The sequence below is a fragment of the Leopardus geoffroyi genome, chromosome E1, assembly GCF_018350155.1.
Source record: "Leopardus geoffroyi isolate Oge1 chromosome E1, O.geoffroyi_Oge1_pat1.0, whole genome shotgun sequence".
Classification (NCBI taxonomy): domain Eukaryota; kingdom Metazoa; phylum Chordata; class Mammalia; order Carnivora; family Felidae; genus Leopardus; species Leopardus geoffroyi.
Genome location: NC_059330.1, coordinates 9,118,584 through 9,133,334, shown reverse-complemented (window position 1 = coordinate 9,133,334; position 14,751 = coordinate 9,118,584). Strand labels below are relative to the sequence as shown.

Genomic DNA, 14,751 nt, shown 5'->3' with positions numbered 1-14,751 from the left:
AACAAGAACAAAATTAGAAGACACACACCACCAGACACCAAGACTTGCTATAAATCTGCTTACACTAAAAACATCTGGTGTTCCTTAGAATGTAACAGAATAATTTAGAAATAGACCCCCATATAATATAATCATTTGATTTATTGAAGAATACCACTACAACCCGAGGGGGAGGAGAGAATGTCTTTTTAATAAATGATGTTGAATACGTTGTATATTTGTATGGAAAATATTAATTTGACCTCTACCCCAGACCACACATAAAAATTAACTTCAAATGGATTGTAGACCTAAAAATTAAAAGTAAAATAGAAATGTAGAAGAAAATGTAGGAAAATATCTTTTGTGACCTTGGATTACGAAAAGATTTCTTAAACTAGGCACAAAAAGCAATAATAGATTATTTTTTATTAAAATTAAAAACATCTGTTCATTGAAGGACATCATTTGGAGAGTGAAAAGGCAAGCTGGAGATGATGTTTGTGATATAAGTATCTAAAAAGTACCTTGTGGGGCACCTGCATGGCTCAGTTGGTTGAGCGTCTGTCTTCAGCTCAGGTCATGACCTTGTGGTTTGCAAGTTTGAAGCCCACATTGGGCTCACTGCTGTCAGTCTGTCAGCGCGAAGCCTGCTTCAGATCCTCTGTCCCCCTCGCTCTACTCCTCCCCCACTTGCACTCCCCCCCAAAAAATATAAAAACAAAAAAAAAGGTACCTTGCACCCAGAATATAGAAAGAATCCTACAAATGAACAGAGTTCCCAATTTAAAACATGGGCAAAAGTCTTAAAAAAAGTTTTTTTTTTTTTTAACGTTTATTTTTGAGAGAGACAGCATACGAACGGGGGTGGGGTAGAAAGAGGGAGACACAGAATCCAAAGCAGGCTCCAGGCTGCACTCCATTGAACTGAGTTGAACTCAGACGCTTAACCAACTGAGCCAGCCAGGTGCCTCCCAAAATGGGCAAAAGTCTTGAACAGGCACTTCTCAAAGGAGGATATTCAAAAAGCACCTAAAAGGAGACTCAACATCATTAGCCATAAAGGAAATGCAAATTCAACCTATAATGAGATACTGCCATACATTAGAACCAGGCTTACCTCTCCATTGAAACTGCTCTTGTATTAAATTTTTTTTTAACGTTTATTTATTTTTGAGACAGAAAGAGACAGAGCATGAACGGGGGAGGTTCAGAGAGAGGGAGACACAGAATCTGAAACAGACTCCAGGCTCTGAGCTGTCAGCACAGAGCCCGACGCAGGGCTCGAACTCACGGACCGCGAGATCATGACCCCAGCCGAAGTTGGCCGCTTAACCGACTGAGCCACCCAGGCGCCCCGAAACTGCTCTTGTAAAGGTAGCCTGTGCCATCTCCGTCCCCTAACCCTGTGGACACTTTTCAGTTATGTCATTTGAACCTGCTGACGATGCTCCTCTTCTTGAAATGTTTGGCTCTAAAACAGGGCAGAGGGTTTTATGTGTGGTGAGGGTTAGGAGGTAGAAAGCAGCAGCTGACAGAGTAGGCACCAAGTCATGTCAACTGTTTAACAGCAAGGTTTCTTAAGGATAGTATGTCAGGGTGTACCTCTAAACTTTCCAATCAGAAACCCATACATTACATCCAAAGGAGGTATGTCTCTTGGTAACAATTCATAAATTCCATTATTAAAATTCAATCAGAAATGGTCATTTTAACCAGTGTCAAATTATTTACTTGTAATGGGAGGTAGCTCCTATCATTTGTCCAATATCTCCTCCCCAATATTGGATATATACATATTCCAACATTGTGGGAGGAGTACTGGGATTCTTTTTTCTTCAGCCTCCACTGAAGTATAGCTCATCATGTCTTGTCCTTTTTGGGTATCAGGTCCATTGTTTGTTATGGCCTTCTGATATCAGGGCCATAGCCTTTTGGTTCTCATCTTTGTTCCAGGACTCTTAGTATTTCCAGAACTCCCAAGACTTCCTTTTTTATGGACTCGGGTGTCTGGCTGTTTCCCCTCTCTCTATTCCATCATGTAATGTTCTATGAGGCTGTACATGGAACTTTTCATCACTGTGGTCTTTTCTTTGGTGCCATGTTGAAGGTGGAGCTTCTCTTGAGGCTTGCAGTTTTCTGGTTTATAGCCTGAACACAAGTCCCAGATATTCTTGGGTACGTTTCTCATTTGTCTGAAATTACTACCTCTTCTAAATGAAACCGAGAGGGTGGGTGTAATGAGGTGCTGGGTAACTTGTTTGGAATCTATGCAGCATCGGAACAAATTCCCATGCTCTTAGATTCCTGACTGTCCCTACCCTGCCAATATATTAGGGTAATTCTTGGTACATAACAGGTGTCCAGTAAATTACCTTCACAAGTAAAATAGGTGTTTCCTGTTTATGTTAAATATCACATGCTTGTTGGGAAGGAAAGCTTATAAAATACATAGAAGTGCAGTAATCGGACAAAAAGTACTGCAAACTCCCCCAACTCTAAAACAATCTAACTTTTTGGAGACCATCCTTCATTCATAGTTCTCAGAAGTTCATACAAATACAGTTTTACATAGTTTTATACCATACATGCTGCACTTACATTAAAAAAATTGTTTTTCCAGTCCTTTCTCCTACTTCTCTTCTCCCTTCCTTCAAGGTAACCAATAATAACAGCCTCGTATATATTCAGCCAAGTATATATACTTGTTTCCATGCTCATCACATACACATATATACATAAATGGGAATGATCATTTAACAAAAAATGAAACCCTGTACACATAAAGCTCTGCAATAAAGCAATTAGTTATTAAAAATTGTGGAAATACCTTGAGATCAACTAGTGTAGATATAACTAACATTAAAAATTACTCTCATGCTGTTCCATAGAATGGCTATATCACACTTTATTCAACCATTCCCCAATTAATGGGCATTCACTTAGTCCCCACTTGGTTTTCTACTTTGCCTCTACAAACAATACTTCAACAAAAATCCTGACTTATGTGTATTCTTATGCACTGATGCTGTTATTTCTGTGGGGAAGATCCCCAAAGTGAGACTGCTAGGTCAAAGTATTTTTATTTTAAAATGTTATTAAAATATTTGAATACATATTGCTTAATTGCTGGTGGAAATAGAAGTTGATATAACCGTTTGTGTTAAGAGTACATGGTTTCCCAAATCCCACTACCAAAAGATCTCTTAATTTTTGCCAACTCCATTTAGTGGAGGTGACATCTCATTGGTTGTTTTAATTTGCATTTCCCTGAGTACTACCTTAGGTTCATAATATTTTCAGAGATTAATGGCAATTTGCTCTTCTATGACTAGTCATCTAGTTCAGACAGATTAAAGACTTTAATATAAAATATAAAATTAACAAAATCTTAGAAACAAATTTAGAACACTATGTATAACCTAGGGATTAAGGAGACTCTTTTAACTAAAAGAGTAAATTAATCTAAAAAGGAAAATAAATATCTATGAAAAATTAAAATGTGGCGACTTCTTTTACCATATAAAAAAGCATAAAAACAAATGCTAGATTAAAAAATTTTCAAACACACATGACAAAGGATTAATATTTCAAGTATATAAAGAGCACCTCCAGATTTGTAAGAAAGACAAACCAATAGAAAAATAGGTAAAAAATTATAGGCAATTCATTGAAGATAATTTAAGTGAACAAAGTATGAAATCTGGGTGAATGCTTTCATTTGTCCATTATTTTTCTCTACTGTGAATTTGCTTGTAACTTCTAAGATTTAATATGAGTTTTCCACATTTTTATGTTTATAAAGTATCCCTTAAGTGTGTGTTTTCTGGTGAATTGCTCCTGAAAGTTTTCCCACATTCATAAAAGACACAGTTTATAAGATTCTCCTTGTAGAGCTGGCATCTGGATGAATGGTTTCTTACTTTTTATATAAACTGAGTTTCTCTCTGATGGGTTCTTTGATGTACAGTAAGGCTTGAGCTACTCCTGAAGGCTTTTCCACATTCGTGACACTTATAGGGTTTTTCTCCAGTATGCATCCTCAAATGTACAGTAAAATCTGAGTTGGTTCTGAAGGCTTTTCCACATTCTTCACATTTGTAGGGCCTTTCCCCAGTATGAATTCTCTGATGAAGAGTTAGCTGTGATAGAGTGATACAACCTTTTCCACATTCCTTACACGTATAGGGTTTTTCTCCAGTATGTGTTCTCCAATGCACTGTAAGGTAGGAACCCCTCCTGAAGGCTTTTCCACAGACATCGCATTTATAGGGTTTCTCTCCACTATGGATTTTCTGATGTTCTGTGACGTGTACCATCTGGCTAAATGCTTTCCCACAGTCATTACATTTAAATGGTTTCTCTCCAGTATGTGTTCTCTGATGGGTATTAAAGCCTGAGTTACTTGTGAAAACCTTCCCACACTCATTACATTTATAGGGTTTTTCTCCAGTATGCCTTCTTTGATGTACGGTAAGTTGCGATGTGTTAGTGAAAGCCTTTTCACATTCATTACATTTATATGGTTTTTCCCCAGTATGGGTCCTTTGATGTACGATAAGGTAGGACTTAGTCCTGAAAGATTTCTCACAATCATAGCATTTATAAGGTTTCACTCCAGTATGGATTTTCTGATGCTCCTTGAGATTTACCATTTTGGTAAATGCCCTCTCACAGTCAGTACATTTATACGGTTTCTCTCCAGTATGAATCCTCTGATGCACAGTTAAGTGTGATTTTATTCTGAAAGACTCCCCACATTCATTACATAGATAAGGTTTTTCTTCAGTATGAATCCGCTGATGTATAATTAGGGATGAAGAACGCATGAAGGCCTTTCCACATTCATTACATTTATAAGGTTTCTCTCCTGTATGCATTCTGTGGTGTACGGTAAGGCATGAATAATTAATGAATGCTTTTCCACATTCGTTGCATTTATAGGGTTTTTCTCCTGTATGAATTCTTTGATGTTCTGTGAAATTTGCTATACGATTGAATGCTTTCCCACATTCATTACATTCATATGGTTTTTCCCCAGTATGAGTTCTTATATGTACAATAAGGCTTGAATTACTTCTATAGGCTTTCCCACATTCATTACATCTAAAGGGTTTCTCTCCAGTATGAATTCTCTGATGAACATTAAAAATTGTGGTATTCTTGAAAGATTTCCCACATTCATTGCATTTATATGGTTTCTCTTCAGTATGGGTCTTCTGATGTACACTAAGATAGGACTTATTCCTAAAGGCTTTCCCACAATCATTGCATTTGTAGGGTTTCTCTCCATTGTGAGTCTCCTGATGTCTTGCGAGTTTTGATTTATCACTGAAAGCTTTCCCACATTCACTACATTTATAGGGCTTCTCTCCGGTTTGAATTCTCTGGTGTTGATTAAGGCGAGCACACTGGCTAAAAGATTTTCCACAGACATTGCACTGATAAGGTTTCTCCTTAGTATGAATTCTCTGATGCACCATAAGTGATGAAGAAGCAATGAAGGCCTTTCCACATTCGTTACACTTATAGGGTTTTTCTCCAGTATGAATTTTTTTATGTTGACTGAGATATGAAGGCTGGCTGAACATTTTCCCACATTCGTTACATTCATAAGGTTTTTCTTTAGTGTGCGTTCTCTGATGTTGAATGAGTAATGACCTGTAACGAAAGGACTTTTCACAGGTACTACATTTATAGGGTTTTTCTTTATTATTGTATTTTTTTCCTAAAGTAAGTTCTGAAGTAGGCCTTACAGCTTTGCTGCCTTCTGTATCCTTGCAGATTTTCTTTCCTAGATGGGTATCTGTAATCAAATCTAAATTCTCAGTGAAATTTTCACGTGTTTGGCACTTGCCGTGGGGCCCTTCTGTGATAACTCCTGCTTCTGGAAAAAGAATAGATCCAAATCTAAATCCTCTTTGACCAGTGGAAATTTTCTTGTGAGTAACTATTCTTTGACTCAAATGATTTTCCTGACTATTTTGCAATCTCAATATCCTTTCATTCCATTTCCATAATCCTCCCATTCTGGGGTTCCACAGACTGTTCTCTGTGAGTTTATCTATTATGGTCTCTTGTGATACATCTTCAGAAGTATTTTCTGTTGATACAACATTCTTGGCTGCAGGTTTGGTCTCCAGCTCTGGGGGGAAAAAAGATAAAAATCAAATCAAATGACTCCTATTTCCTACGTTAGGAAGATCTCAGTAAACAGGATAATAAAAGGGAAACCTGAGCTGATAATGAATACAAAGTTTTAACTGCTTCCAAACTGGCCTTATTTTCTAAGGAGGAGATAGGTTTGAGGGAGACTGGTTGAGCCAAGAACCAAAGTAACAAATTCAGAGTTTTTCCCCTACTAAACAAATTCATTTACGGTAACCCCCTAGAATCTAAGCCTCTCAAATACTTCTTTTCTCATTTCCTTTATAGTCAGCATTTATAGAGCATTCTTCATAGTCACGACTACTTCCTTTCTTTCCATTTACTCTACAAACCAGGCAGTTGTTTCCAACCATACTATTTGTTTTCATTCTTTGTTTGCTAGCCTTTTTGTATGACGGCTTTCTCAAATTTTCATGTGAGATCAGCTTATTCAAGTCTTTGTATGTACTTATTAATCAAATGTTTATGGAAAAAGACACTTTGATTCTTCAAAAAGTAGTCTGAACAGTAAGTTAGTAAAAATTAGTATTTATAGCTATGAATATTCTAAATAGTGATAATAATTATCACCGAGGGTAGTTTTGCAACCTTTTTATATCTTAACAACATTCCTGTATGTCTGACAAAAACTGGATCAAAACTACTTATACCTTGAGTTTTAAAGTAAAAAACTATCCACAAAAGGTTTTGATCCAATTTGTTTTTTAAACATTGAGAAAAAATTGCCTGTAAATGAGTTTGCAAATTTATAGAATTTGCAAATTTATAGTTTGCAAATTTATAGAGTTTGCAAATTTATAAATTTTTAAGTTTATTTTGAGAGAGAGCATGAGTGGGGGAGGGGCAGAGAGAGAGAGAGAGAGAGAGAGAGAGAGTGCATCCCAAGCAGGTTCTGCACTGTCAGCACAGAGCCCAACGTGGGGCTCAAACTCATGAACGGCAAGTTTATGACCTGAGCTGAAACCAAGAGTCTGACGCTTAACTCACTGAGCCATGCAGGCACCCACATTTAGAAATTTAAAAGAAATATAATAGTAAAATTTTACATTGTATATACAAACAAGTTGTAAGACCACCACCCTGCAGTGTAATCTTTTTCAAAATAGGCCAAGTTTTAAGTTTAGGGCCACCAAAGAAGACAACTCTAGAACCCAGCTCTTTTAAATGTCTAATTGAATTAAGGTAACTGAGGACTGTTAGAACCTTTATCCTGGCAGCCTGCCAAAAGCAAACAGTCCTCTATGAAAAAAGATTACACAATCCAGAACCTCAAATTATTGTTATAGGTTTTCATATCAATGCTTGACAGTGAAAAATAATAGGCATACAAGGAGACAAAAGTCTAATTAGAAAAAAGTCAAGAGAAGAAACAGATCTAGAAGGAATCCAGACAGTTGAGGTCTCAGACATAAACTTACAAAATAATCATGATTAGTATATTCAAGAAAATAAGACAAGACCAGTAATTTCACCAAATAATTGGAAAGTATAAAATAAGAACCAAATGGTGATTCTAGAACTGGAAAATAACTCAAAGGATAGGCTGAAAAACACAGATTTGACACATGAGTGTTAGCAAAATGGGAAACAGGTCAGTAGAAAATATGCATATTGAAGTACAGAATGATGAAAAACTTGAAAACTTAATTTCAAAAGTCTTTAGAGACACATGGGATAGAGTGATATGGTCTATCACAGATGTGAAAGAGTCCCAGAAAGCTCAAAAGAGAAGTGAGAGAGAATGGGATGAAATCAAATTCAAAGAAATAATGCTGAAGCATTTTCCAAAACAGAATAAAAAATATCAAGCCATAGATTTTAGAAGCCAAATGAAGTATGGAAACCAATTTGACAATAAACTTCATATATTGAAAAAAAATAAATAAAGAAAAGAAAAGAAAAGAAAAAAAAAAGTCAAATGAATTCCAAGTGGGAGAAATACAAGGAAAAAATAATGGAAACTAAAAGATTTTGGGGGCACTTGGGTGGCTCAGCCGGTTGAGTGTCTGACTTAGGCTCAGGTCAAATTCTCGCAGTTCCCCGTGTCAGGCTCTGTGCTGACAGCTCAGAGCCTGGAGCCTGGAGCCTGCTTTGTATTCTGTGTCTCCCTCTCTCTCTGCCCCTCCCCTGCTCGCGCTCTCACGCTCTCTCTCTCTCTCTCTCTCTCTCTCAAAAATGAATAAACATTAAAAAAAAATAACAACTTTAAGAGTTCTATCAAGGAGCGCCAACAGATCAGAGGTTGCAAACTACAGCAAATCTGTCCCACTACATTTTCGTGTGGCCAGTGAGATAAGAATATACATTCTTAAATGGTTGAAAAATATATTCAAAGGATAATATATTATGACACATTAAACTATGAATTTCAAATTTCAGGGTCCCTAAATAAAGTTTTAGTGGACTATAACCGTATTCTTTGGTTAACATTTTGTCTTTGGAGGCTTTTGCACTTACAATGGCTGAATGGAGTAGTTGCAACAGAGGTATTATGTCTCTACAAAGCCTAAAATATCTACTGTCTTGTCTTTTACAGAAAAAAGTTTACTGACTCCTGAATTAGACAGATGACTGACTTGTCAAGGGAGTAGATGTAAGACAGGAAACAATGGAATGATACCTTCCAAAATGCTGAAAGAATGTAAATGCCAACCTAGAAGTCTATTATCTAAAAATGAAGACTGAAGATATTTTTAGACAAAAAAGAAAATGGAGGGAGTATGACACTAGAAGATGTGGGTAAAATAAAATATTAAAGGGTACTCTTTAAACAGAAGAAAAATAATCCTAGATACAAGCTCAGAAATGAAGAGAAATAGGAGGAGAAAATATAGGCAAAAACATAGGCAAATCTAAATGAACGCTGACGGAACAGAACATTAATAATGCTCTTATGAGATCTGACATATAGACACAGTTAAAATACATAATTTCAACAACATATAAATCAGGTTAAAGGAAATAAGTGGTTGTAAGATTCTTGTGTTGTTCAGGAAGAAGGACAATTTACATTAGACTGCTGAATGAAGGATGCATGCTTTAATCTCAGAGTTAACCACTACACAACTAATTTTGGAAATTTATAATTACCAAGTAAATAGAAAAATAAGATAATAAATCTAAATGCATGAATGGGGGAAAAAAGAATACAGAACGTGCAAGACACCTGCACAGTTAGATGATAGATTTAAACATTACGTAACTGAATTATATGTATAGGAACTAAATACTCCAAGAGACACAGACTGTCAGACTGGTTAAAAGAAAAATCTAACAATATGCTACTTATCAGAGAAACAAAATACAAGGATATATAAAAGATGACCGTGAACAGAATTAAAATGATATACGATAAAACAATAACCAGCAGAAAGATGCTATAATAATAATAGGATGAGGCAAAACCAGTACAGAGATAAAGACACTTCATGAGGATAAAAGGTCCATTTTAACAGAAGGATGTAGCAGTTCTAACTTTGTATTTACCTAATAGGACAGCTTCAAAATACATAAAGCAAAAATTAAAGCAACTAAAATAAGAAACAGACAAGTTTACAGTCTTACTGGGAGACTTTGAAAAACCTTAATAACTGACAGAATAAGCTGACAATCAGTAAGCACATAGATTTTAGCAACATAATATATTTGGTATAACTAAAACTGCACTTACTACCAATAGGCTACACATTTTCTCCAAGTGCACATACAATGTTTTCAAAAATTGGCCGTGTGGTAACGCAAATTTTAAGAAACTTATAAAGACTAAAATCATCCATAGCATGTTTTCTGACCACAGGAAAAATTAAGGTAACAAGAATACTCCCTGAACTCCAGAGTTCAGATATCTCAGTGTGTATTCTTTCTTTCATAGCAATTATAGTTCTTTGCATAAGTTCATAACAATCTGTTTTCCTGGGGCACCTGGGTGGTTCAGTTGGTTGAGTGCCTGATTCTTGATTTTGCCTCTGGTCATGATCTCACGGGTTTGTGGGCTAGAGCCCCGCATTGGGTTCCTCGCTGACAGTGTGGAGCCTGCTCGGGATTCTGTCTCTCTCCCTTCCTCTCTGCCCCTCCCCCACTCATTCTTTCTCTCTCAAAATAAATAAATAAGCCTAAAAAAAAAAAAAGAATACTAGAAAATCCCAGATGGTACAAGATTAAGAAAAATGCTTCTAAAGAGCACAAGGGACAAAGACATCACAATGGAAATTATCAAATGTTTTGAACTCAACAATTATGAAGTTGTTACATTAAAAAAAAAAATGTGATGTAGTCTACTTTTCTTTTTTTGGTGTTGTCAAGAAGAATTTTCTCTTGTCTTTTAATGGGGTGTGGATGCAGTCTAGATTGCTTTAAATAAGCTATAAAAAAAGAGTGGCTGAAAATCAACGATATAAGTACCCAACTCAGGAAGTTAAAAAAGATCAGCAAATTAAATGCTAAAAAGGTTAAAAATAATAAAAAAAAGAGAAGAAAGTAATAATAGAGAAATCAAACACACAAAAAAGTTATTTTAAAAGCCAAATAAGATTGGGGCACTTTGGCTTAGGTCATGATCTCCTGGTTCGTGGGTTTGAGCCCCACATCAGGCTCCACACAGACTGAATAAGAAAACAGAGAGAAGATTAAAAAAAAAAAAAAAAAATCAGTACCAGGAATGAAAAGGGAAACATTACTTCAGATCCACATAGACATTTAAAGGAGAGGGCAGTATGCCAATAAATTTAAATTTTAGAGTAAATGGATCAATTCCCAGATACATATAATTTACTAAAACAGAAAGAAATAGTAAATGTTAATAGTCCTATAGCTACAGAAGGAATGAAACTATAATTAAACTCCTTCCCTAATAAAAGCATGAGGTCAATGTGGCTTTCCTAGTGAAATCTATGTATCTTTTTGTTTTTAATTTCAAGCTTTTTTATATGTATCTTTCCCTCTCTTACAACTCTTTCTTATCCTCACTATAAGCTGGTGGCCTTGCTTCATATTTTACTGAGAATTCAGAGCCTATTAAAATCGAATGCCTTGATCTTCTCACCACCATTTGACCTTTTATCTACACCTGCCTTCTCCATCTTTCCTAGTGTTATAACAGAAAAGGTGGCCTCTCTGCCTATCAGTGGTGAAGCCCTCCTTCCTTTTCCTTTCTTGAGTTTATCCTCTTTAACCTCCTCAGACATGTGAACTCTTCAGTGATCCCACTGGTCTTCCAAAGTCAATTTCTCCCTCTCCATCAGGGTATCTTTCTTATTACTCAGTCATGCCATAAATACTCCCATCTTAAATACAAAACAAGAGTTTTTTCCCCTCATTCCACACTTTCCTGTAGCCACTGCCCCATCTCTCTTTCCCTCTTCATGGGGGGAGGGGGAATCCTTCTCCAAAGAGTCACCTAAAACTGTCTCCAATGTCTACTTTTCATTCACTCTTTTAAAAATATATAGTATTTTCAACAGTCAACGTTAATGAAAGGAACTGAAGATGATACATGGGTTGGAAGAGCCAATATTGTTAAAATGTCTATACTACCCAAAGCAATCTACAGATTCAATGTAATCCCTGTCAAAATACCAACAACATATTTCACAGAACTAGAATAATCCTAAAATTTGTATGGAACCACAGAAGAGCAGAAATAGCCAAAGCAATCCTGAAAAAGAACAGAGCTGGGGGTATCTCAATCTCAGATTCCAAAATATATTACGATACAGCAGTAATCAAAACAGTATGTCACTGGCACATAAACAGACCTAGATCAGTGGAACAGGATAGAGTCCAGAAATAAACCCATGGTTGTATGGTCAATGAATCTATAACAAAGGAGGCAAGAATATACAATGGGGAAAAGACAGTCTCTTCAACAAACGGTGCTGGGAAAACTGGACAGCTACATGCAAAAGAATGAAACGGGACCACTTTCTTACACCATGCACAAAAAATAAATTCGAAATGGATTAAAGACCTAAATGTGAGGCCTGAAACCGAAACATTCCTAGAAGAAAATATAGGCAGTGATTTCTCTGACATCAGGTATAGAAACATTTTTCGAGATCTGTCTCCTCAGGCAAGGGTATCTAAGCAAAATTAAACTACTGGGAATACACCAAACTAAAAAGCTTCTGCACAGCAAAGGAAACCACCTACAAAACAGAAAGGCAACTTACTGAATGGAAGATTATTTGCAAATGACGTTATCTGATAAGGGGCTACTATCCAAAATACATAAAGAACTTATACAACTCAACACCCAAAAGACAAATAATGTAATTTAAAATGGGCAGAAGACATGAAGAGATATTTTTCTAAAGACATACAGATGGCCAACAGACACATGAAAAAATGCTCAACACCACTACTCATCAGGGAAATGCAAATTAAAACCACAATGAGATACCACTTTACACCTGTCAGAATAGCTAAAATAAAAAACACAATAAATAGCAAATGTTGGTAAGGATGTGAAGAAAAAGGAACCCTCACACGCTGTTGGTGAGAATGCAAACTGGTACAGCTAATATGGAAAACAGTGTGGAGGTTCCTCAAAAAAATTAAAAACAGAAATACCATATGATCCAGTAATGCAACTACTAGGTATTTACTCACATAAAACAAAAAAACTAATTTGAAAAGATACACGCACCCCTATGTTTATTGCACTACTATTTACAATAACCAAGATATGGAAGTAGCCCAAGGGTCCATCAATAGATGAATGGATAAAGAAGATGTGGTGTATATATAGAATGCAATATTACTCAGTGATCAAAAAAGTGAAATCTTGCCATTTTCAACAATGCGGATGGACCCAGAGGGTATACTAAGTGAAATAAGTCAGAGAAAGTCATATACCATATAATTTCACTCATTGTGTGATGTAAGAAACAAATGAATAAAGAAAAAAAGAGGCGAAAAACTCCCAGACTCCCAGAGAACACACTGGTGGTTGCTAGAGGGTAGGTGAGTGGGATGATGGAGGAAATAGATAAAGGGGGTTATGAATACACTTATCTTCACGAACACTAAGAGATGTACAGAACTGCTGAATCATAATACTGTGCACCTGAAATTCATATAAAACTATATGTTGGGGCGCCTGGGTGACTCAGTCGGTTGAGTGTCCGACTTCGGCTCAGGTCATGATCTCGGTTCATGGGTTCGAGCCCCGCGTCAGGTTCTGGGCTGACAGCTCAGAGCCTGGAGCCTGCTTCCGATTCTGTGTCTCCCTCTCTCTCTGCCCCTCCCCCATTCACGCTGGCTCTCTCTTCCTCTCAAAAATAAAGAAACGTAATAAAAAAATTAAAAAACAACTATATATTACAGCTGAACAAAAAATACATAATATTGACATATGAAAAGAATATATGTAACACATTACGTGAGTTATGCACGGCATCATGATAAAATGAATGTTCAAGTGAACTAGAATCCATTTCTTTTGTTCCATCTCCACTATTACTTTAATCAAAGTTATCATCTCTGCTTATACCATTGTAACAACCTCTTAACTGATTACCTGATTTAATGCCCTCAAGTTCAGTCTCCGCAGAGTTACTTCCTAAAATCCTTGATTAAAGTCTGTCAATGCCTTCACACTCACTGATTAAAATCCAAACTCATTATCGTCACCTACAAAGCCCCGGATGGGCAAGCTGTTGCCTAGCTCTGATACCAGCCTCCCTCTTACAGCAGCCTCCTTTCGAGTTCTAGAACACATTTCATTCTTTTCTGTGTCAGGTCCTTTGTCTGGAATGCTTCTCCTTTCCTCTTCCTTTGGCCGGTTGTTTCTGAATCTTCAAGGCTCAGCTTAAAAGCCCCTCTTCAGAAGCCTTCTGACCACACTCTCTGAGGGAGGTACCCTCATCCCCATCCCAGTCACGCTTTCATATCTCATATCTCACCCAGTTTATCTCATAACTGAAGGTTGTTATATCTGCTATTTAGCTTGTTTTTATTTATATACTTGTCAACTTCTTAAAATATAATCTTCATGACGGCAGGGACCTGGTCCATCTTACTCATTGTTGTAGACCTAGTACCTAACCCAGTACGCAGGAAAGAGATGTCTGATGAATATCAATTAAATATATGAATAAATACTGTATTTAATTCTCAACTGATACCTAGTTTGTATTTTCAATTAGTTAAGAAACTGGAGGAGAACAGGAGGGTTCCCCCAAAGTTTTGGCAGGCTTGCAGGTTCACCTGCAAGTTAAATAATGAGTAAATAGGTTTCGCTTAAAAGAAATCAGCGGTGGGGCATCTGGTTGGCTCCATCAGTTAAGCATGAGATTCTTGGTTTCAGCTCAGGTCATGATCTCACGGTCTGTGGGATCTAGTCCTTGTGTCAGGCTCTGTGCTGACAGTGCCTGCTTGGGATTCTCTCTCCCTCATTCTCTGCCCCTCCCCGACTCGTTTTTCTCTCTCTCTCTCTCTCCAAATAAATAAACTTTAAAAAAATCAGCAGAGGGGTGTCTGAGTGGCTTAGTAGGTTAAATGTCTGAATTTGGCTCAGGTCATGATCTCACGGTTCATGGGTTTGAGCCCCACATGGGGCTCTCTGTTATCAGCTCAGAGCTTGAAGCCTGCTTTGGATTCTGTGTC

The 14,751-nt window shown here is 36.9% G+C and overlaps 1 protein-coding gene across 7 annotated transcripts in view; it reads right to left on the bottom strand.

The window, feature by feature from the left end:
- Nucleotides 1-1,530: 1,530 nt before the first annotated feature.
- ZNF624 (zinc finger protein 624) overlaps nt 1,531-14,751 on the bottom strand; it is a 36,474-nt gene continuing 23,253 nt past the window's right edge. For all 7 annotated transcript variants that reach the window (XM_045487451.1, XM_045487454.1, XM_045487456.1 and 4 more), the window contains one exon: nt 1,531-6,124. In XM_045487451.1, the coding sequence (XP_045343407.1) occupies nt 3,906-6,124 (2,219 nt within the window). In that variant the 3' untranslated portion in view covers nt 1,531-3,905. The remainder of the gene's footprint in view (nt 6,125-14,751) is intronic.